This window comes from Stegostoma tigrinum, chromosome 26 (assembly GCF_030684315.1).
Source record: "Stegostoma tigrinum isolate sSteTig4 chromosome 26, sSteTig4.hap1, whole genome shotgun sequence".
In the NCBI taxonomy this organism is placed as follows: domain Eukaryota; kingdom Metazoa; phylum Chordata; class Chondrichthyes; order Orectolobiformes; family Stegostomatidae; genus Stegostoma; species Stegostoma tigrinum.
Genome location: NC_081379.1, coordinates 387,768 through 413,530, shown reverse-complemented (window position 1 = coordinate 413,530; position 25,763 = coordinate 387,768). Strand labels below are relative to the sequence as shown.

General features: G+C 42.0%; 1 protein-coding gene across 11 annotated transcripts in view; it reads right to left on the bottom strand.

Annotated features, from left to right (window-relative positions):
* The window catches only part of LOC125464019 (membrane-associated phosphatidylinositol transfer protein 2), a 427,235-nt gene that overhangs the window by 173,014 nt on the left and 228,458 nt on the right, over positions 1 to 25,763 (bottom strand). For all 11 annotated transcript variants that reach the window (XM_059654853.1, XM_059654859.1, XM_059654857.1 and 8 more), the window contains one exon: positions 1,494 to 1,657. In XM_059654853.1, coding sequence (XP_059510836.1) covers positions 1,494 to 1,571 — 78 coding nt within the window. In that variant the 5' untranslated portion in view covers positions 1,572 to 1,657. The remainder of the gene's footprint in view (positions 1 to 1,493; positions 1,658 to 25,763) is intronic.

Below are 25,763 nucleotides of genomic sequence, written 5' to 3'. Positions count from 1 at the left end.
GTTTAGGGTTGATACTGAAAAGTTTTCTCTTGTGTGGAGATTACAATTTAAAAAAAAAATTGAAGATGAGGCAGTTTCCCTCTTAAGACAAAAGCAAGGAGAAATTTATCTTCAAGGGTCATTGGTCCATTGAATTTTCTCCTGAAGACAACAGTGGATGCTGGGTCACCCAATATATTCAAGGCCAAGCTAGACTTTTGACATGTCAGGCAAGTGGGAGCTCAGACTACAGTTAGATCAACCCTTGACCTTAGTGAATAGCATAGCAGGCTTAAGGAGCTAAATGGTCTACTTCTGTTCCTACAAACGGTGTTCCTATGAGGAGAGAAAAAGGAACATGTCATGTTGTTTAAGGTTTGGACAGATGCAGTGTTAGCACAATCTTGACAGATTTCATAGATTTTTACTCGAGATCCTGCAAGTAAGTTGCAGCATAGGGTTCATGAGAAGACATTCAATAAGTGCTCACTGTGAAAGCACAACCTTAAAAATTCTGCATCTCCTCACACTCCACACCGGCCTCCCCCGATTCCATGAAAAAGTATAAGTCCTTATGGTTCTGACAGAATCCTGGCCATAGCCCAATGCCTTGCTTTCATCAAATTAGAAAATCCTCACAGCAAAGGTTTGAAATGCCGAACTTTGAACACCAACACTGCACAAAGTTACTCTTATGTAATACACTATTCCATGTTACAGAGCAGATACAGAGGCTATATGCTGTTTCTAAAGGTCCAAATTGAAGACTAGAGAGCCATATTATGCAACTATAATTGACATTTGAGCAATGACACTGAAAATCAACAAAGTACTAGTCAATGAGAACATGGTAAGAATAAAATTAAGCTTAGGGTATCTATGTCCAGGTTTATTGGAATTTAAGCAAAAAGTGAAGTCAAAAATGAACGCTGTGTCATATATTAAATATCAAGAATGACCCAAAAAAAATTCAAAAATTTAAATCTTGTAATGCTGTCTAATGAGAAAGAATAAAAATAATTTACATTGGGACAAACAGTCTTTATGGCTTTGGTAACATACATTGTGTATAAATAGGATCCCAACTTACTCATAGCCCAATATAATTGTTTGTCCTTTCACTTGAAAAAGCATTGTCGAACATAACAACACCTTCACTGTTAGACTGTTTTAGAATATTTTAAAACAATATTAGCTTCTTCAGTCAGCTTAAACGTCACTTCTAATTTTAATGCCCAACTGTTATGCAAGACTTACACAGAATTTTTTCACACATGAAGATACAATTCAAATTCAAATCATACTTCAACGGTCACAACATATTTGTGTACAAGACACACCTAACACTATGTCAGATCTTGTAACAGTGATAAACAATTATTCTGCTTTATGAACCCAAAACAATTCCATCAGCAGAAGCACTGAGCAGTTAAACAAAAATGAACCAGTGAAATTATCATTCATCTTGTCTAATTTTAAGTTATTTATAATCTCTAAACTGATGTCAATCACACCTGTATCATGTAGAGTTGTGCAATACGATACTCCTCAACACTCATGGGAAGAGGGATGTGGTATTCCTTGATAAGCATCTTGTTTTATGCAAAGTCCTTCCACGAATTAAAAATAATCCAAGGACTGTCTGTGAAATCTCAGAGCACGTGATTCATTAATATAGCTGAAAAGAAAAAGAAGAAGAAATAGCAGCACATTAAACATCGTATCAAGTAAATATTTATAATGTTCTTAACTCTAGGTATCCACCCAACTTCATTACCTTTGCAATCCATTGGCTAGAATTCTCAAAGCTGGGTCTTATACCCGCCCCTTTCACTCCATTTGTTGAAACCCTGACACTCATCTTTAATTTAATACAGCTAATCATTCTAATTTACATAAAAGCCATTATATAAAAGCAGTTTATATAAAATTAAGCAGCATTTGGCTATAATTGCTTCCATATCATTGCTCTCAAAATGTTCCACCCTGCAAAACATTTTTCAATGAGGCATTCTACCCAAGGTGTATACATTTCTTGTGCTCACTGGTTGTTCTTAAGTCTAAAAGGGCAGTCTGGGCGAATAACAGTCAGGTAGATCATTATTAAGATAATAAAATGTGAGGCTGGATGAACACAGCAGGCCAAGCAGCATCTCAGGAGCACAAAAGCTGACGTTTCGGGCCTAGACCCTTCATCAGAGAGGCTCTCTGATGAAGGGTCTAGGCCCGAAACGTCAGCTTTTGTGCTCCTGAGATGCTGCTTGGCCTGCTGTGTTCATCCAGCCTCACATTTTATTATCTTGGAATTCTCCAGCATCTGCAGTTCCCATTATCTTAGATCATTATTAACTAGGCTTTGGTTGGAAACTCAGACTCAAGAGGAAGACGTATCACATACAGAAAAAATACTTTGGTTTCATAATGGCAAAGCATTTCTATCCTGTTAGATTTCAACAAAAATAAAAATCAATCCATATTACAGACTCAGTAGAATAATGATAGAACATAAAATCTAAAATGTAATTGTTCAATTAAACTACCAAAAGATCCAAAATACAAATACTTTAACTGAATCGGTAAGAAATTTAGAAGCCTTAAAATGCACTGTGTTTAGCTTCTGCCGAGGCTGTAAAAACCATTTACACTACTTTGGCTACAGTAAAGTTTTATCAGTTTATCTACGTTATTTTATGTCCCTGTTAGAGGGATGAGCAAGAAGTTTCTTTGGGTGACTCATCCAGGGCTATTTACTTCTTGTTGAGACATGACACCCCTAGCTTCTACTCAAAGTCCGTAAAGTCCAGGTTTTAATGTTCATAATTGAAACTTATTTTTGAGCTTACACCTCTGTTGTTACAATTTGGAGAATTATATCTGGATTTGACTGCTGATTTAAGGATAATACTAAACACTCATCATTCCCTTTACATTCAACAATAAACGTCTACATTTTAAGTTCTAAGTCCATTGAACACTGACTAACATTTCCTTAGTGGTTTGAAGTCCAGGCATCTTTCAGAAGCTTTTTTTTAAAATAGAAAATTCTTTGATCAAATACATTTAGTTTCAAATGTGGCATAGTTACATTATAGCTGTAGAAATTAATGACAGCACAGTTAGGAAAAGTAATTTACATGAGTATTCAATGGATGTTGCAAAATCAGAATTTATGAAAACCACATTTCCTGTCAACTTCAACAATGTGACCAACTACAGTCAAGTGGGAAATGTGTTTAAACGGATCACAACTGAGGAGATGTGAGATTTCTTAGGATTTCTGGACTTACACTATTGAGATTCCTTTAAATCTTACAGCATCTGAGAAAGCTGATAAGTCAGGCCGAAAAGGACTCATTCTCACATCACCTATGTGCAAAGCAACAATTATGGTCCGATGGTAAACCACGCAAAATTACGAACACTTGCTAATAAAGTTAAGGTCCTTCTAAAGTTTAATGTTACTGAACCATTAAAAATGAAACACACATCTGCTGCCCTTGTCATTCCAAATGCTAGAGATTGTGGGTTTGGATGGAGTGAAGGAGTTTTGACAAGGCACTGCAGTGCATCTTGCAGACAGAACACACTTGTCCCATTATATGTCAGTGAAGGCAGGGTTGAATGGTGAAGATGGTGGAAGGCGTGCCAATCAAGCCAGATGTTTTGACTTGGATGATATAAAGTCTTTTTTTAAAAAGTGTTGTTGAAGCTAGCGTTATACAGGTATGACATCATACTCCTGACTTGTGGCTTGGAGGTGGACCGGTTTTGAGGAGTCAGAAAATTAGTTACTTGCTGCAGAATTCAATATCCCTGGGCTGCTCTTGCGGCTACGGTATTTATATGACAAGTTTAGTCTAGCTTCTAGAGTGCAGGGGCATCAGTTTCATAAAGGGTTGAAAAGAGTGCAGGGTCAACAGCTTCAATAAAGAACGGGAGAGGGAGAGGGAGAGGGAGCGGGAGAGGGAGCGGGAGAGGGAGCGCAACATCTGAAACAGCGAGAATATGGGGGGACAAAAGCTTCATTAAAAAAAATGGACTAGCAGGAGAAGGGCAGCAGCAGGAGAAAAAGCCTGGCAGTAGAATGCCCCTCCAACCTGATACCACCTGTAAGAGCCAAAGTGCCACTTTTGATTGGTCAAGCAGTTTAAATTAGAACACAGAACATAGAAAAGTCCAGCACAGTACAGGCCCTTCGGCCCACGATGCTGTGCCGTGGAATAATCCTAATCCAAAAATAAAATAACCTAACCTACATTCCCCTCAATTCACTGCTGTCCATGTGCATGTCCAGCAGTCGCTTAAATGTCACTAATGACTCCGCTTCCACGACTACCACTGGCAAAGCATTCCATGCGCTCACAACTCTCTGAGTGAAGAACCTCCCTCTGACGTCTCCTCTATACCTTCCTCCTAACACCTTAAAACTATGACCCCTCATGCAGTCAATCCTGCCCTGGGGAAAGGTCTCTGGCTATCAACTCTATCCATGCCTCTCATTACCTTGTACACCTCGATCAGGTCACCTCTCTTCCTCCTTCTCTCCGAGAGAAAAGTCCGAGCTCAGTCAACCTCTCCTTGTAAGACAAATCCTCCAGTCCAGGCAGTCTCCTGGTAAACCTCCTTTGCACCCTCTCCAAAGCCTCCACATCTTTCCTATAATAGGGCAACCAGAACTGGACACAATATTCCAAGTGTGGTCTCACCAGGGTTTTGGAGAACTGCAGCATAACCCCGCGGCTCTTAAACTCAATCCCCCTGTTAATGAAAGCCAAAACACCATATGCTTTCTTAACAACTTTATCCACCTGGGTGGCAACTTTGAGGGAGCTATGCACTTGAACACCAAGATCCCGCTGTTCCTCAACACTGTCGAGAATCCTGCCTTTAATCCTATATTCAGCATTTAAGTTCGACCTTCCAAAATACATCACTTCGCATTTATCCAGGTTGAACTCCATCTGCCATTTCTCAGCCCAGCTCTGCATTCTGTCAATGTCTCGCCAAAGCCTGCAATAGCCCTCGATACTATCAACGGCACCTCCAACCTTTGTGTCATCAGCAAACATACTAACCCACCCCTCAACCTCCTCATCCAAGTCATTTATAAAAACTACAAAGAGCAGAGGCCCAAGAACAGAGCCCTGCGGGACACCACTCAGCACTGACCTCCAGGCAGAATACATACCATCTACAACCACTCTCTGCCTCCTGTCAGCCAACCAATTCTGAATCCAGACAGCCAAATCACCCTGCATCCCATACCTCCTGACTTTATGAATGAGCCTTGTCAAATGCCTTGCTGAAGTCCATGTACACCACATCCACTGCTCGACCCTCATCAACCTGTCTCGTGACTTCCTCAAAGAACTCAATAAGATTTGTAAGGCATGACCTGCCCCTCACAAAGCCATGCTGACTCCCTTTAATCACGCTATGCTTTTCCAAATAGTCATAAAGCCTATCCCTCAGAATTCTTTCCAAAACCTTACTGACCACAGATGTAAGACTAACTGGTCTGTAATTTCCAGGGATTTCCCTGTTCCCTTTCTTGAAAAGAGGAACAACATTTGCCTGCCTCCAATCTTCCAGTACGACTCCCATGGAGAGTGAGGAAGCAAAGATCTTCGCCAGCGGCTTAGCAACCTCCTATCTCGCTTACTGGAGCAACCGAGGATAAATCTGGTCTGGCCCTGGGGACTTATCAATCTTAACGTTTGCCAAAATTTCCAACACATCAACTTCCTCAATCTCGATCTGTTCAAGCCTGTTTGCCTGCTCCTCAAAGTTCTCATTCACAACAAGATCCTTTTCCTTAGTGAAAATCGAAGCAAAAAACTCATTTAGGGCTTCCCCTATCTGCTCAGACTCCACACACGAGTTCCCTACGCGATCCCTGATCGGCCCTACCTTCTCCCTGATCATTCTCTTATTCGTCATGTATGAGTAAAATGCCTTCGGGTTCTCCCTAATCCTTACTGCCAAGCCTTTTTCGCACCCCCTCGTGGCCCTCCTCAGTCCACTTTTGAGCTCCTTCCAAGCAAGGCTGTAATCCTCTAAAGCTGTGCTAGATCTTTGCTTTCTCCACCTTACATAAGCTGCCTTTTTCTTTTTGACGAGAAGCACCTCTGTTCCCGTCATCCAAGGCTCCTTAATCTTACTCCTTCTTACTTGTCTCAGAGGAACAAATTCATGCACCACTCGCAACAACTGCTCCTTAAACAGTCTCCACATGTCTGTTGTGCCCTTTCTGTGGAACAATTGCTCCCAATCTGTATTTCCCAACTCCAGACTGATAGTGTCATAGTTTCCTTTACCCCAGTTAAATATCTTCCCTGGTAACTGCTCCTTTCCCTCTCCATGGCTATGGTAAATGTGAGGCTGTTGTGGTCACTGTCACCAAAGTGTTCTCCCACCGCGAGATCTGACACCTGACCTGGCTCCTTGCCGAGCACCAAATCCAAAATGGCCTCCCCCCTCGTCGGCTTGTCCACATACTGAGTAAGAAAACCCTCCTGAACACACCTGGCAAAAACGGCTCCATCCAACCCATCTGCACTAAGGAGGTTCCAATCAATATTGGGAAAGTTGAAGTCACCCATAACAACAACCCTGATACGTTTGCACTTTTCAACAACCTGCTGGCCTATGAGTTCTTCGATCTCCCTACTGCTATTTGGGGGTCTGTAGAAAACCCCCAATGAGGTGACTGCTTCCTTGCTGTTCCTAACTTCCACCCATACTGACTCAGTCAATAAACCTTCCTCGGCAAACTCAGCCCATACCTCCTCAGTAGACGAGTCCTCATCAAAAGTTCTTTCAGCCGCCGTTATACTGTCCTTGACCAACAAAGCCACACCTCCCCCTCTTTTACCACCATCCCTGACCTTAATGAAAGATCTAAACCCTGGAACCTGCAACATCCATTCCTGACCCTACTCTATCAATGTCTCCGAAATGGCCACAACATCGAAGTTCCAGGTACCTATCCAAGCTGCAATCTCACCTACCTTATTCAGGAAGACATTATTTCAGCTGAAGAGTACTGTTAAGAAATTCACTTTTAAAATATTTAACATCCCAGCAAAACTGAAAATGGTTGATCAGGCAATGCACTGCAACTGCTGTATGTGGGAGCTTATTAATGAATGAATATATTTAGAAAAGTATTCAATGATTTTCAGAAATTCTGATGAAAGGTCACTGACCTGAAAAATTAACTCTCTCTCTCATTTTCTGTTTTTAATTCAAAAACCAAGTGGAATAAGTAATCCTGCATCTGAATAGTTGACCAAACAAACATAGAATTTCAATATTTCTAAACCAAGTAATAGATGACACACAGATAATGGGGACTGCAGATGCTGGAGAATCCGAGATAACAAAGTGCGGAGCTGGATGAACACAGCAGGCCAAGCAGCATCTTAGGAGCAGAAAAGTTGATGTTTCGGGCCTGGACCCTTTGGGCTTTTGTGCTCAATAGATGACACATATTTGACATTACCAAAGTATAAAAATCAACATATTTCACTTTTTCAAGGAGTTTCATTTCAAAATGTCATCAGACTGTAAACAGCATCTTCCAAACTGATGGGCAAATAAGCAGTATTTTTGCATCGTGCCATTTTTAAAATCAATTTAATTTAATCCCTCATCAGCATTCTTTACAAATGTGTCATCTAGCCAAATCTGACTTTCTTGCTGACTCAAAGTACCCTTTTCGCATCCTATTTAGTTTAATTTCACTCTCCTCTTCCTCCATTCACTTTAATATCCCTATTTCACATGTAATAAAATTAATTTTGTACCAAACTGGGCTATGTTTCAACAACCACTTGTGACAGAGAATTCCAACTTCTAGCCAATCTTTTTCTAACATCTCCACCGTATCTTCATGTTCAGCTTAACATTATCGCCCACTCATTACTGCCTTACCTACCAATGTTAAAGCTTTTTTTTGTAAAATATCTGTTCTTCAGATGTGAGTTTCACTGGCAATGCTAGAATTTGTAATCCATCCCTTACTGCCTTTGAACTGAATGGTTTGCCATGCTATGATAACTATGAGTTTAATATGTTTTTATGGATCTGGATGTACATTTAGGTCAGACCAGGCAAGGATAGCCAATTTTCTCTCGCATAGCATATTTAGATTTTAAGGCAATTCAATTGTCTCATGATCACTCTTCCTGAAGCAAGCTTTTTAAGATCACTAAGTGCGGAGCTGGATGAACACAGCAGGCCAAGCAGCATCTTAGGAGCACAAAAGCTAATGTTTCGGGCCTAGACCCTTTTTTTGTGACGAAGGGTCTAAGCCCGAAACATCAGCTTTTGTGCTCCTAAGATGCTGCTTGGCCTGCTGTGTTCATCCAGCTCCACACTTTGTCATCTCAGATTCTCCAGCATCTGCAGTTTCCATTATCTCTGCTAGCTTTTTAATTCAGTTTTATGAACTAATTCAAATTTAAATTTCCCAAGCTGCCATGGTGAAAATTGAATTTATGTCTCATGGTCATTAATCCAAATCTGTGGAGTAAGTAAAGCTTCCTGGTCCCAGAGGACCATAGATCTGCTTTGTCATTAATGAGAGATGATTGATGGTGGCTAAGCCTAAGGATCACTTTGCCTCAGGATGGGACCTTCATGGCAACTGAACACAGTGACTGAATTGGAGAGAACTAAGAATCACAGAATCCCAACAGTGTGGAAACAGGTCCTTTGGTCCAACAAGTCCGCACTGACCCTCAGAGCATCCCACCCAGACACATCCACCCTATAATGCAACTAACCCACACATCCCTGAACACTATGGGCAATTTAGCATAGCCAATCGACTTAGCCTGCACATCTTTGGACTGTGGGAGGAAACCCGCACAGACACGGGGAGAATTGCAAACTCCACACAGTCAAGAGAGGCTGAAACTGAACCCGGGTTCTTGGTGCTGTGAGGCAGCAATGCTAACCACTGAGCCACCGTGCTGCCCTACGACTAATGCTTGAATTTCCACGTTCTCTCCAAAGAAAGTTCTAAGGCTTTTGTTAAAAAGAAGTTAATAAAATTTGATTCAGGGAAAAGGCAAGCAAGTGGTATTTCGAACTCTGCTCGTGTTGGGAGCTGGAAATGGACCTGAAAGCCTGAACAGCCTTAACTGCAGACTGTGAACATTCTCATATCTGGTGAAAACAAATTGGCATTTGTTTTTAACTCAACTCTTTAAGGTTGGTAATATCCTGATGGTACTGACTCCATTCATCTTTCAGGCAATCACCATAAGTTTAACTAAAGTGTTTGCAGCCTTGGTGTCAATCTTAGATAGTTGGGCTACTCCTTTGGGGCAGCATCCAATTAGTTTTTGGTTGATTATTTTCCTGTCCTCTACCAAGCAGCTTTTCCAAATTTAGAAGAATGAGGAGAGATCAAATTGAGGTATTCAAGATGACAAAATTAATTTTAAAAATTAATAAAAACAGCTAAGGTGAAATATAAATGACAACTAGCACAAAATATCAGAAAGGATAGCAACAGCTTCTATAGGTTTATAACAAGGAAGACAGTTGTTAAGGCAAATGTTGGCCACTTAGAAGATGAAACCGGAGAATTAATAATGGGGAACACTGAAATGGCAGAGATGCTAAATCAATACTTTGCCTCCGTTTTCTCAGTGGGGGCGATAGTATAATTTCTGATACAAGTCAGAGGCAATAGAAAGGGTAGAACTTAGAACAATAAACATTGATAGGGAATAGGTGCTCAGCAATCTATTAGGATTGAGGGCAGACAGGTTCCCGGGCCTAATGGCCTACATCCTATGGTATTAAAGGAAGTGGCGGCAGAGATAGTTGTTTCATTGGTTACAATATTCCAAAATTCCCTATACAAAGAAAAGGTTCCAATGGACTGGAAAAATGCTAATGTAATGCCCTTATCCAAAAAGGGAGGGAGATAACAGGAGAGAAATTACAGACCAGCCATCTTAACATCTGTTGTTGGCAAAGTGTTAGAATCAAGTCAAAATACTTGCCATCAGAGTCAGCATGGTTTTATGAAGGGCATATTATGTTTGACTAAGTTGCTAGAGTTCTTCGAAGATGCAACAAGCAAAGTGGATAATGGGGATCCTGTAAATGTAGTATATTTGGACTTTCAGAAGGCATTTGATAAAGTGCTGCACGAAAGATTAATTCACAAGATTGGGTCATATGGGATTGGGGTCATTTAATAGCTTCTGGCTGATGGACAGAAAACAAAGTTAGGATAAAGGAGTTATTTTCTGGATGGCAAGGAATAACTACTGGGATGCCACAGGCTTCAGTCCCTGCACCTCAGTTGTTTACAATCTACATTAATATGACTTGGATACAGGGACAGAAGGCTCCATAGTCAAACTTGCGGACAACACAAAAATAGATGGGGTGGTAAATTGCAATGAGGAAAGAACCACCTTACAAATGAATATAGATAGATTCGGAGAGTAGGTCAAAATGTGGTTGATGGAGTTTTACATGGATAAGTGAGAGATCATGCATTTTGGTTGGAAAAATGGGAAGGCAATCTATTATCTAAAGGGGGAGACACTGCAGTCACAGAAAGCTAGCATGCAGGTACAGCAGATAATGAAGAAAGTGAATGGAATGCTGGCTTTTATAGCTAAAGGAATAAAATATAAAGGAACTATTGTTGCAACTATACAAGGCATTGGTGAGACCACACCTGGAACATTGTGCGGTTTTGGTTTCCTTATTTCAAAGGAGTAGTGCCATTGGACGCAGTTGAGGAGGTTCACTAGATTTATACCAGATGAAGGATTTGCTGCATGAACAGAGATTGAACAGTTTACATGTGTGCTCTCTGGAATTTAGAAGAATGAGAGGAGATCAAACTGAGGTGTTCAAGATGATAAAAGTTACAGTTAAAACAAATGTGGAGCCGATGCTTCCCCTTGTGGGGCATTCTAGGCTGAGGGGTCATAGTCTTAGGGCAAAAGGTAGCAAATCTAAAACAGAATTTATTCTAAAAGGTTGTGAATCTTTGAAATTCGTTACTCCAAAGTGCTGTAGATGCTGGGACAGTAATTAAATTTAAGGAGGAGTCAGCCATTCAAAAATCTGTCTATGGGTTGAAGGGTTACAGGGAGAGGGCAGGCAAATAGGGGCAAGGAGCATATCAGGTATGATCAAATGGTAGAGCAGACTTCAAATGGGCCAAAGTCACTGGCCTTCTGATTTAGTTTTTCTGTCTACTTAATAATTCACAGTAAAAACCATGGAGATCAGTAACTTGCATTTTTCCAGTTTTTCCTACATGAGTGAATTAGGTCATATTGCCTTAAATTGACATCCATTTTGGAAAATCGATGTTCCCCTGTGAATTGCTATAAGTCTCTGTTAGCGTCGTGATCTGCCCCTGGACACAAAGGAAAGTTAACACTGGAGGGAATATTGCTATGCATCACATTCATGTAAGCTTGGCAAAGTGAATTTATGAGCACATTGTGTACTCAGCTTATTCTTGTTTCACATGGTTAGTTAAGACTTCCTTTCAAACATACCATTTAAAATGTGTCAGTTAAAGGAATCTATTCACAATAAAATGCATTTCCTCAACTTCAAACATAAATGTTAAACCTCTATTCCTTGAAATTCCACTATCCAAGGCAATTAACTCAACCAGAATCCAAGTAACCTTGGACAAAAATTTAATTCCTTGTGTGATAGGAATTAATTCCCCGGAAACAAGGCAGTTGACAATAGTCCAGTGTGTTGAGAGAGGCATTGAATTAATACCTTACATAAACAGGCATGGTACTAAATCGAACTGTAGAGTTTCAGTTCAAAACAGTTCAAGATAACATGCTTGTCTACTAAAACTTCTGCAAAAAGCTTCAGGCCTCTGCATCCAACATTCAACTCATAAGTAAGAACCTCTGTCCGGGTCTTGTTCACATAACCCAATCTGATCTTTAACAGAGTTGATGTTATATAAAAATGCTATAGAGGTGCTGGCTACTGATGTTGTAACTGGCCTGGTAATCATGTGGCTTTCTGTATCTTCAAAACCACTTAGCAGCAGCATACAAAATTCACAGCAGCCAAAACAGGTTTTTTTTCCCCCTAAGATAAGAACAAATGTGGCAACTAGACTTCTGCATCCAGGAGACAATCCTATAGTGGGAAAATCTGGTCAGCCCTTTTTCCACTATGTTGGTCACAAATTATTTCTCTTCTCACCTCAATGGCTAATCTGTATCCGAACATTTATTTGAAAACTGTCAAATGCAACATCAATAACATTCAGAAGACTGCAATTTGCTCTGCCACCAGTGAATATTGGTGAGGTCCTAGAGCTGCTGTATCCTTGGAGAAAATTGACTCCTTGCTTACCACAGAAGGTCAACTGAATGTTGATAAGAATCGCAAAAACATTTACTTATTTTAGTCTGTATCAGTTAACAAGTTAAGCTTCATTTTGAATAAAATGAAGAATTTTAAACACTCGATCTACAATAAGAAATAAATACATTTGGCTGGTTTCAGAGAAAGCTAGTGACCATAACAGTATTTGAATGTCCACGGGTAAAAGTAAGGAACATTAAATTTGCCAGGGCTTTGGTGTAGATATTCTTTTGCTCACGTAGTAACCAAAACCCTGGACTGATAATCTCGAAAATGAAGCTCAAATACGACCACCACACTTGAGGATTTGAATTTTTTTTTAAGTTCTTTTGGAAAGATCTGATTCAGACAATATGACAAATAGCCTTTTGTGCTGCATTTTCTAGAATGTTGATTCAGAGATTTATGTGGTGCAGAAAGACCCTTCAATCCATCAAGTCTGCACTAACATAACTACGGAGAGCATGCTAATCCCAATTTCCTGCACTTGTCCATAACTTTGAATCTTCTTATATTTGAAGTTCTCCTCTAAATTTATTTTTTAAAGGTTGTAAGGTTTCCAGCCTCCACTACCTTCCCAAGCAGCGGATTCCAAATTCCTACTGGCCACTGAGTAAAAACAATTTTTTCCCAAATCCCCTCTGAATCTCCTGCCCCTTACCCTAAAACTAGGTTTTTTTTTCTTCATTCATTCACAGGATGAGGGCATTGCTGGCTAGGGAGCATTTGTTGCCCATCCCTAATTGCTCAGAGGGCAGTTCAGAATTAACCACTTTGCTGTGGATCTAGAGTCGCATGTAGGCCAAACCGGGTGAGGATGGCAGTTTCCTTCCCTAAAGGACATTAGCGAACCAAATGGGTGTTTCTGACAAGTTACAATGGATTCACAGTCATTGTTAGATTCTTAATTCTAGATGTTTATTGAATTCAAATTCCACCATCTACCATGGCGAGATTCGAACTCAGGTCCCCATTATCTGAGTCTCTGGGTTAACAGTCCAGCAACAATGTCAAAAGGCCATTGCCTCCCCATGCCTTCTCATGATTGACCCCTCAATCAAGGGGAACGGGTGTTCTCCATTCCCCTGTCCACACCGCTCAATCTTGTACATCTTAATCATATTCCACCCTTATTCTTCTCTATTCTAAAGAAAACAATCCAAGCCTACCTAGGTCTCTCCTTATAGCTCAATTTCTCTAACCCAAGTAACATCCTGGTCAACCGCCTCTAGTGTGATCACTTGATTCCTGTAGTGAGGTGACCACAACAGCACACAATACTCCAGCTGTGGCCTGATCAACACTCTGTTTAACTCCAACATTACCTCTTTGCTCTTATACTCTATGTCACGATTGACAAAAGCACATGTCTCATATGCCTTCTTAATTATCCTATTCACATGCTGTGCTGACTTCAGGGATCTGTGAATAATTACCCCATGATCCCTCTGTTCCTCTAAGCTACACAGTGTCCTGCCATTCATTAAGTACTCCCTCATCTTGTTTCTTCTTCCAAAGTACATCACCTTGTACCCATCAGGGTTAAATACCATCTGCCAACAGTCCTGCCCAGATGCTCAACTCATCTACATCTTCCTGTAACCTACCAGCCATCTTCTTCACTGTTATCCATTCCACCAATCTTGGTGTCATCTGCAAATCTGCTTAACATTACCCCACATTTTCATCTCTATCACTTATGTATATTACAAACAACAGGGGTCCCAGTACTGATCCTTATGGTACACCGATGAACACTGATTTCCTATCACTCAAACAGCCTGCTACCACTACCCTTGTGTCCTATTACTAAGCCAGTTTCTGATCCATCTCGCCAAGCTTTCCTCAATTCCATATCCTTTAACCTTCTCAATCAGCTCCCCATGTGGAGTCTCATCAAAAACTTTGCTAAAATCTATATCAACTGAACTTCCCTCTTCTACACATTTGATCATATTTTCAAAAAAACTCTAACAAATTTTTTAGGTATGACATCCCTCTGACAAAGCTATGCTGACTATCCCTAATTAATCCATGCTTTTCCAATTGGGTATTAATTCGCTCCTTCAGAATTTTCTCCCAATAATTTCCCTACCAATGATGTGAAACTCACTAGCCTGTAATTTCCTGGTTCATTTCTATCATTCTTCTTAAAACATGGAAACACATTAGCTATCCTTCAGTCCTCTAACATTTTCCCCCAGCCAGAGAAGAATGAAAAATTAATTGATTGAAAATGTGCAGGGTAAGTGTGTCTCTTTGTCTGAATGACTACATAATGTAGAATAAATAAATTATTTAACTTCAACAGAACAGAATGACAACAGAAATTAATGAATATGAAGACAAACCAGAGCTGAGAAGTGGCCCCACTCATATCTGAATGCACTTTGCAGTATAGGCTTCTGCAAAAAGCAGTAAAGGAACATCAACTGCTTTCACAGAAATACTCACTGGCATTTTGGGACTATGTAGAGAGCTCATTCAAGATGGACACAAAAAAAAAAGCTTCTGACCCCACCCACTGCTTAGAAACTATGTTGTTCAGTATTGGCTCAGCTCAGATACTGCCCTGGCCTCAACAATCTGCCAACATTAAAATTTGCTCCCTATGAGGAATGACCAAAGTGATTTAACTAGATGTTGAGGAAAGTTCACTGGACCCAAAACATCAACTCTGATTTCTCTCCACAGATTCTGCCAGATCTGCTGAGCTTTTCCAGCAATTTCTGCTTTGTTTGTGATTTACTAGATGATTGGGCTGCTAGTGGAACCATGTATTGGCAAATGTCAGAGACCCAAGTATTCATAAAATGTGATTTATGGAAAGAATGGGTATGGGAGACTGGAAAGAAATCTGAAAGCAAGTTTTTACTCTATAGATTCAATGCAGCTACTTCAGATGTGTGGAACCTAAAGCATTTAATATCCTGAATATTCTTTAATACGTTTTGCCTTGAACTGAGAAAAATCCTGGTGCATTGTGCTGAAACTCGATCAAAAAGTGGTCCAAATCCCTTTGCTACTGGTCAGCATCAATTAGGCAACAACACTTTCCAAACACATCGATGGTACTTTTGCAGTTACCTTCACACTTTGAGCAGTTGATTTTGGCACTTGTGGTATTTTAATCACTTGTGCTATTTTATGGGATATTTTTGATAAGGAGGCCAATAAAGCAACTGAAATAAAGATCCGTCTTATTTTTTAAAAATCAGCTAACATGAAAAATGATAAATCTAAATAAAACAAGTCACTCATTTTCATTTTTGGATCCAAACGTGACACATAAATATTGCAGAATATATTTTCTACCTATTCCCTGATAGCCTTTAAAATTTAATATATGGGCAAGGAACAAGAGTAGGACACTCAGCCCTTCCAGCCTGCTCCACCATTCAATAAGATCGTGGTAGATTTGATTTTAACCTTAGCTCTACCTTCATGCATATTCCTGATAACTGTTCATCCCGTTGGTAATCAAAAATCTAGTTTTATTTTTAGTTCATTTGTGGGACATAGCGGTAACTGGCTGGCCACTATTTACTGCTTGGCCTGAGGCGCCCTTGAGAAGGTGGTAGTGAGCTGCCTTCTTGAACTGCTGCAGTCTGTGTGCTGTGGGTTGACCCACAATGTCCTCAGAGAGGATGTCCAAGATTTTGGCCCAGAGAACAGGGATATATTTCCAAGATAATAAAGTGTGAAGCTGGATGAACACAGCAGGCCAAGCAGCATCTCAGGAGCACAAAAGCTGACGTTTCGGGCTGAGACCCTTCATCAGAGAGGGGGATGGGGTGAAGGTTCTGGAATAAATAGGGAGAGAGGGGGAGGCGGACCGAAGATGGAGAGAAAAGAAGATAGGTGGAGAGGAGAGTATAGGTGGGGAGGGGATAGGTCAGTCCAGGGAAGATGGACAGGTCAAGGAGCTGGGATGAGGTTAGTAGGTAGGAGATGGAGGTGCGGCTTGGGTGGGAGGAAGGGATGGGTGAGAGGAAGAACAGGTTAGGGAGGCAGAGACAGGTTGGACTGGTTTTGGGATGCAGTGGGTGGAGGGGAAGAGCTGGGCTAGTTGTATGGTGCAGTGGGGGGAGGGGACCAACTGGGCTGGTTTTGGGATGCGGTGGGGGGGAGGGGAGATTTTGAAGCTTGTGAAGTCCACATTGATACCATTGGGCTGCAGGGTTCCCAAGCGGAATATGAGTTGCTGTTCCTGCAACCTTCGGGTGGCATCATTGTGGCACTACAGGAGGCCCATGATGGACATGTCATCTAAAGAATGGGAGGGGGAGTGGAAATGGTTTGCGACTGGGAGGTGCAGTTGTTTACTACGAACTGAGCGGAGGTGTTCTGCAAAGCGGTACCCAAGCCTCCACTTGGTTTCCCCAAGGCTTGGGGACCGCTTTGCAGAACACCTCCGCTCGGTTCGCAATAAACAACTGCACCTCCCAGTCGCAAACCATTTCCACTCCCCCTCCCATTCTTTAGATGACATGTCCATCATGGGCCTCCTGCAGTGCCACAATGATGCCATCCGAAGGTTGCAGGAACAGCAACTCATATTCCGCTTGGGAACCCTGCAGCCCAATGGTATCAATGTGGACTTCACCAGCTTCAAAATCTCCCCTTCGCCCACCGCATCCCTCAACCAGCCCAGTTCGTCCCCTCCCACCAATGCACCACACAACCAGCCCAGTTCTTCCCCTCCACCCACTGCATCCCAAAACCAGTCCAGCCGGTCTCTGCCTCCCTAACTTGTTCTTCCTCTCACCCATCCCTTCCTCCCACCCCAAGCCGCACCTCCATCTCCTACCTCCTGACCTCATCCCACCTACTTGACCTGTCCGTCTTCCCTGGACTGACCTATCCCCTCCCCACCTATCTTCTTTTCTCTCCATCTTCGGTCTGCCTCCCCCTCTCTCCCTATTTATTCCAGAACCGTCACCCCATCCCCCTCTCTGATGAAGGGTCTAGGCCCGAAACGTCAGCTTTTGTGCTCCTGAGATGCCGCTTGGCCTGCTGTGTTCATCCAGCTTCACACTTTATTATCTTGGATTCTCCAGCATCTGCAGTTCCCATTATCTCTGATATATCTCCAAGTCAGGATGGTGAGAGCTTTCAAGTGGAAATTGCAGGGAGTGGTATTCCCATGTATCTGCTGCCCTTGTCCTTCTAGATGGAAGTGGCCATGGATTTGGAAAGTGCTGAGGTTCTTTGGTGAATCTGCTGCATCTTACAGATAGTACACAGTGCTGCTACTGAGCATTGGTGGTGGCGCAAGTGGATGTGGTGCCAATCAAGCAGGCTGTTTTATAGTGGATGGTGTCGAGCTTCAGTGCTGGAGCTGCACTCAACCAGGCAAGTTGGGAGTATTCCATAATAATCCTGACTTGTCCTCGTGGATAGCGGACAGGCTTTGGAGAGTCAGGAGTTACTCACCACAGTATTTTCAGTCTCTGACCAGCTCTGATAGCCACAATGTTTATGTGTCAAGTCCAGTTAAGTTTCTACTAAACGGTAACACCCAGGTTTCAATGATGGTAACACCATTAAATGTAAAAGGACTGTGGTTAGATTGTATCTTATTGGAGATGATCATTGCCTGGAATTTGTGTGGCCCGAATGTTACTTCCACTTACCAGCCCAAGCCTGGATACTGTCCAGATCTTTGTGCATTTGAGCATGGACTGCTTCAGCATCTGAGTCATTGTGAATGGTGCTGAACTTTGTATAATCATCGGTGAATATCCCAATTTCTGACTTAATGATGGAGGGAAAGTCACTGATGAAGCAGCTGAAGATGGTTGGGCCTAGCACACTGAGGAACACCTGCAGAGATGCCTTGGAGCTGAAATGGCTGACCTCCAACAGGCACGACTATCTTTCTTTCAGCCAGGAATGACATAAACCAACAGAGACTTTGCCCCCAGTATCCACGGATTCCAGCATTGCTACGGCACATTGACACCGAACCTTGTCAAATCTAGCCATTAACGTTACGGCTGTCACTCTCACGTCATCTCTAGAATTCCGTTCATGTCCACGTCTGCACCAAGGCTGCAATGAGGTCACAAGCTGAGTAGCCCTGGCAGAAATCAAACTGGGCATCACTGCACAGGTTATGTTCAGCATATACTGTAAATGACACATTCCATCACTTTACTGATGATTGAGATGATGATGGGGTGGTAATTGGATGGTTTGGATTTGTTCTGCTATTTGAGTATAAGACACACTTGGGCAATTTTCCACACTGACAGGTGGATGCCATAACTGTAACTATACTAGAAGAGCTTGGCTGGGGGAGTGGCAGTTTCTGCAGCACAAGTCTTCAACACTACTTAGGAATGTTGCCAGCATTCATAGCCTTTGCAATATCCAGTGTCTCCAAATGTTTCTTGATACCATGTAGAGTGAATTGAATTTTCTGAAGACGAGTATCTGTGATGCTGCAGACCACTGGCAGAGGCCCAGACGGATCATCCACTCAGAGATTGCTGTGAATGCTTCAACTTTATCTTTTGCACTGATGTGCTGGGCTTTTCCATCATTGAGGATGGGGATATTTGACGAGTCTCCTTCTCCAGTGAGTTGCTAACTGCCCACCACCATTCACAACTGGATGCGGCAAGACACAGAGCTTAGATCTGATCCATTAGTTGTGAGATTTGTTTTCTTCACTCATTCACGGTTGAGAGTATCACTGGCCAGGTAGCATTTATTGCCCATCCCTAATTGCCCAGAGGGCAATTAAGAGTCAACCACATTGCTATGGGTCTGGAGTTACACGTAAGCCAGACCAGGTAAGGATGACAGTTTACTTCCTAAAAAGGACATTAGTAAACCAGATGGGTTTTTCAGACACAGGTAACAATGAATTCACAGTAATCATTAAATTCTTAACTCCAGATATTTTATTGAATTCAAATTCCACCATCTGCCATGGCAGGATTTGAACACCGGTCCCCAGGATGTTATCTGGGTCTCTGGATTAATAGTCCAGCAATAATACCACTAGGCCATCGCCTCCCCATTGAGATCACTTGGCTCTGTCTATCACTTGATGCTTATGCTATTCGGCGTGCAAGTTGTCCTGTTTGGTAGCTCTAGCAAGTTGACACTTCAACTTCAGGTATGGCTGGTGCTGCTCCTGGCATGCCGCCCTGCACTCTCCATTCTACCTAGGTCAGTCTTCTGGCTTGACGGTAATGGTTGACTGGGGGATATGTCGGGCCATGAGGTTGCAGATTATGCTGGAAGACAATTCTGCTGTTGTTCACGGACCACAGTGCCTCATTGATTCTCAGTCTTGGGTTGCTACGATCTGTGCAAAGTCCGTCCCAGTTAGCACGGTGATAGTGTCACACAACATAATGGAAGGTATTCTCAATGTGAAGGCAGGACTTTGTCTCCACAAGGACTGTGCAGTTGTCACTCTTCATGATACTATCATGGACAGATGCATCTATAGCCCGCAGATTGGTGAGGATGAGGTCAAGGATGTATTGTTGCTTCCCTCACCACCTGCTGGAGACTCAGTCTAGCTGCTATGTCCTTTAGGACACAACTAGCTTGAGCATTAATACTGCTGTAATGTCACTCTTTATGGTCAACAGAGATCCCCCAAGGAGAGTACATTTTGCACCCTTGCCGTAAAAAGACATCTGTATCTCTGGCTCAAAAATATTTGAAGATTTTGCATTCACTGCCTTTGAGGAAGTGAATTCCGAAGACTCTGTGGTTAGCAGTGCCACCTCACAGCGCCAGGGACCCGGGTTTGATTCCACCCTTGGGCAGCTGCCTGCATGGAATTTGCACATTCTCCCAGTCTCTGCATGGGTTTCCTCTGGGTGCTCCAGTTTCCTCCCACAGTCCAAACATGTGCAGGTTAGCTGGATTAATTAGCCATTGGAAATACAAGATAACAGTGATAGGGTAGGGGGATAGGTCTGGATGGGCTCCTCTTTGAAGTGTCAGTGTGTATCCAATGGGTTGAACAGCCTGCTTCCCCACTGTACGGCGTCTAATCACTCTCAGCTCTCGAAGAGGAAAAAAAATGCATCTTCATCCTGGTCTTAGAAGAGCAACATGTCATTTTTAAATTCTCAGTCCTTGGTTTTAGATTCTCCCACATCCACCCAGGCAAATCCCCTCAGAATCTTAAATGTTTCAATTAAGTCACCCCTGACTCTTCCAAATTCCAGAGGATACAGAACTTGTCTGTCCACATAACTCACTCCAGGTACAATCTAGTAAAATTTCTCTGCACTGCTTTTAATGCATAAATATCCTTCTTTAAATACAGTGACCAGTACCAGTGTACACAGTACACCAGATGTGGTCTTGCCAATACCCTGTATAAGTGAAGAATAACCTCTCTACTTTTGCATTCAATTCTCCTTCCAAAAAAAATTACATTCTATCAGATTTCCCCATTACTAGCTTTAATTTCTTACCAAAAAGTTCTAAGGGTCACTGGACCTGAAACGTTAACTCTGTTTTGTCCTTCACAGATGCTGCCAGACCTGCTGAGCTTTACCAGCAACTTTTTTTGTTACTTTCTTAAGGTCACGAGGTTACCCAGATCCCTTCGCATTTCAGAACTATGCAATCTCCCACCACTCAGACAATGTGCTTCCTTTTCCATTCTTTCTTCCAAAATGGACAATTTCACATTTTCCCTCTGTAGTGATTAGAATGAGGGCCAGATGGATCTCAGACTCTGAGATCCCTGACTGGGGCTGTTAACCTGGGCCAATCAGGCAACCCTGGTTGACAGATATGAACAGGAGATTCAGAGAGTCTCATCAGTCTAAGGACATGCTGGGCTATCTGGTCAGAGTCCAGATACTTGGTGGCAGGACACCAGGCTCTGTGCACCCTCATTGTTCTCCACTTGCCAGATATTTGCCTACTCACTTAAACTGTATCCCTTTGAAGGTTCCTTGTGTCCTCTTCACAACTCACTTTTTGACCTATCTTTGTGTCATCAGCAAATTAAGCTCCTATACCTTTGAACCCTTCATCCACATCATTCCTATAAACTGTAAACAAGCCGAGCACCAGCCCTTACGGCACACGACTTGTAACATCCTGCCAAGCAGAAAAAGACCCAATTATTCCTACTCCCTGCTTCCTGTTAGCCAGCCAATCTAACCACTTAAATATGTTACACCCGACGCTATCAGCTTTTGTTTTCTTCAAAAGTGTTTGACGTAGTACCGTAACAAATGCCTTCTGAAAATCTGAATGCAATACATCTAGTGGTTCCCCTTTATCCAAAGTACAAGTTACTTCTTCAAAGAATTCCAGTAAATTAATCAAACACAATATCACTTTGTCAACACTTGGCTCTGTCTGATTATCTCAAACTTATCCAAGTGCTCTGACATAACATCTTTAATAATAACTTCTAACATTTTCTCCGTGATAAATGCTAAACAAGTAAGCCTGTAGTTTTCAGTTTTATGCTTTTCAAATAAAAGGAGTTACATTATCTATTTTCCAATTTAAAGAAGCCTTCTGAGTTTCAGGACTTTTTGTTAAAATTAAAAACAGCGCATCAACTATCTCACTGGCTATTTCTTTTAAGACCCTAGCATGAAATCCATCAGGATATGGGGACGGTTTCAGAGATAGTAGGAACTGCAGATGCTGGAGAATCCAAGATAACAAGGTGTGGAGCTGGATGAACACAGCAGGCCAAGCAGCATCAGAGCAGCGGGAAGGCTGACGTTTTGGGCCTAGACCCTTCTTCAGAAATTCTCCAGTAATTGCTGAGTTTTTCCAGTAATTTCTCAATTTGTATTTGATTTCCAGTATCCGCAATTCTTTGGGTTTTTCCTGTTAAGCATTCTACAGATTGACTAGCCTCTGAGGTAAGAAATTCTTTATATCTAAACTAAGTGGGTGAGCCCTTATTAAGATGATGCACACTGATTCTAGACTCTCCCAAAAGGGGAAACAATCTCTCTGTACCCAACTTATCAAGTCACCAAAGAATCCTGTATTTTTCACTCAGGTCACCTCTCAGGGTCAGTGTTTCTCTCATTCTCAATAAAGGTACAAGTAAAATGGTATCAAGCTATCAGTAACACATATCCAGCTTCCAATCAATGGTATATTCTCCTTCTGACACACAGAACCATACACAGAAGTAAATGCATCAGAATATTACTTATCCCTAATTGTATTGATGCAAGACACACTCCACTACTCCTAACTTGACAGAACATCCTGAGTGCCTAACTTGAAGATCTGGTGCAATGTACACAAGCAGAACAGCACTGGTCATCAGGTCAGTGGCACCACTTCCACAAAGCAGAACAAGAAACGAGGAGTATGTAGGAAGTGCCATCAAATATTAAACATTCCACTTGTTGTACTATTGCAGAGATCTCAGAAAGGCACTAGTCAGGAGTGTGCTGAAATCTTTCCAATTCCCAGGATGAGTACAGCTCAAACAATACTCAAGATGCTTGATAACAAAGTGTGAAGCTGAATGAACACAGCAGGTCAAGCAGCATCTCAGGAGCACAAAAGCTGACATTTTGGGCCTAGACCCTTCATCAGAGAGTCAGCTTTTGTGCTCCTGAGATGCTGCTTGACCTGCTGTGTTCATCCAGCTTCTCACTTCGTTATCTTGGATTCTCCAGCATCTGCAGTTCCCATTATCTCAAGACGCTTGACATTCTTGAGAACAGTGCAGACAGCTTGATTGGCACCTTCAACATTCATTCCCTTCACCACTAACCCAATGTGGCAGCAGTGTGTACCATCTATAAAATGCTGAGCAGTATCTCATTAAAACCTCACTAATGGACTTCCAAAGACAATATTTTTACCACCTAGGAGAAGAGCAGCAGGAATCTGCAAGTTCCCTTCCAGGCCACTCATCATCCTGACTTGGAACTATATGACCACTGCATCACTGCTACTGGGTTAAAATAATGCCAAGGATACTTTGGTGGCAGACAGAGTGAACGCTTGTGAATGTGGTGCTCATCAAACAAGTTACTGTACCGTAAATATTGTCAAATTTCTTGAGTGTTGTTAGAACGACATCATCCAAGCACACAGAGTATTTGCTCACATTCCTTCCTTTCATTTGCTAAGTGGGAGTTTTGGGATAGGCTTTTGGGAGGCAGGAGATGAGGTACTTGCTGCAGAATTCCTGCTTCTGACTTGCTCTTATTTATCTGCATTAAATTTTATCATTGTTCTGGGCATGGGCGCATTTTGTCCAACTCATTCTGAAAATTTCTAAGTTAGTTTCTCTCATTCTAGTACTCCTACTTTGACACCATCTTCATGTTTAACATTGCATAGCAAATTAAAGGTTCAAACCATGAGCTTCTCAAGATTCAGAGTTATCGGGAGAACCTCATATAAACTGGTTGATTTAACTACATTGAAATAACTTATCTGACCGAAGTTACATGAAATAAGACATTTAAAACAAGCATAAGGGTGAGCTAAACTGAAAACCTACCTAAAAGTGCCAGATCACAGTACAAAAGACAACTGTTAAATCTGCTGGTTATTGCTGCGGGTGCAATTATCGAACTAATCTGCCTAATTATTTAAAAACACAATCTGCCATTCTTTGGTTCAGAGATGAAGATTTGATTAAGGCACATGGTGAAGATAAAGTGCTTACATTTCACCATTTACAAGCTGGAACTTTCAATTAGACCACTTAGGGTAACACAAGGACAAACCAACATTGTAAAGACCTCACAAGGCACTGTGTATTATTTTCTCATCTATTTCGAAGAAGTAGGCTTTTATAGAAGCACAGAACGGTTTTAGCAGAGGAGGCAGCTATTCAGTCTGTCCAAACCCCTACCCTTTCTCTATAGCACTACAAATCTTTTAACTTCACTTAATTACCTTCACACCGTGAAAAGTCTCAATTTGAATCTGCCTCGACCACACAGTCGGGTAGCACATTAAACAAAGGCTGAATAAAGGCACTTTTCATTACTCTAAATCAATGTCTTCTGGTTGTCAAACTTTTCTGCGTCATCTCTCATGATATGGAACACAATTATCAAACCTTCACTCAATCTTCTCTGCTCTAAGGAGACCAGCCCTACTTTCTTTGAGAAGGTGACCAAACCGGTAGATGAGAGTAAACCGGTGATGTGCTGTATATGGATTTCAGCAAGGCGTTCGATAAGGTTCCCCACAGTGGGCTATTGTACAAAATGTGGAGGAATGGAATTGTGGGAGATATAGCGGTTTGGATTGGAAATTGGCTTGCTGAAAGAAGACAGAGGGTGGTAGTTGATGGGAAATGTTCATCCTGGAGACCAGTTACTAGTGGTGTACCGCAAGGGTTGGTGTTGGGTCCACTGCTGTTTGTCATTTTTATAAATGACCTGGATGAGGGCGTAGAAGGATGGGTTAGTAAATTTGCAGATGACACTAAGGTCGGTGGAGTTGTGGATAGTGACGAAGGATGCTGTAGCTTGCAGAGAGACATAGATAAGCTGCAGAGCTGGGCTGAGAGGTGGCAAATGGAGTTTAATGCAGGCAAGTGTGAGGTGATGCACTTTGGTAGGAGTAACCGGAAGACAAAGTACTGGGCTAATGGTAAGATTCTTGGTAGTGTAGATGAGCAGAGAGATTCTGGTGTCCATGTACACAGATCCTTGAAAGTTGCCACCCAGGTTGACAGGGCTGTTAAGAAGGCATACAGTGTTTTAGCTTTTATTAATAGTGGGATCGAGTTCTGGAACCAAGAGGTTATGCTGCAGCTGTACAAAACTCTGGTGTGGCCGCACTTGGAGTATTGCACACAGTTCTGGTCACCGCATGAAAAGAAGGATGTGGAAGCTTTGGTTTGGGTGCAGAGGAGATTTACTAGGATGTTGCCTGGTCTGGAGGGAAGGTCTTATGAGGAAAGGCTGAGGGACTTGAGGCTGTTTTCGTTAGTCAGAAGAAGGTTGAGAGGTGACTTAATTGAAACATATAAAAATAATCACAAGGTTAGATAGGGTGGATAGGGAGAGCCTCTTTCCTAGGATGGTGACGGCGAGCATGAGGGGGCATAGCTTTAAATTGAGGGGTGAAAGATATAGGACAGATGTCAGAGGTAGTTTCTTTACTCAGAAAGTAGTAAGGGAATGGAATGCTTTACCTGCAACGGTAGTAGATTCGCCAACTTTAGGTACATTTAAGTCGTCATTGGATGAGCATATGAGCGTACATGGAATAATGTAGGTTAGATGGGCTTCAGATTGGTATGACAGTCGGCACAACATCGAGGGCCGAAGGGCCTGTACTGTGCTGTAATGTTCTTTGTTCTATGTTCTATGTTCTATCATTTGGGAGTCTTTATCGATGAAACAACAACTAGTATCAAAGTTTAGTGGGTGACAGGGAAGCCT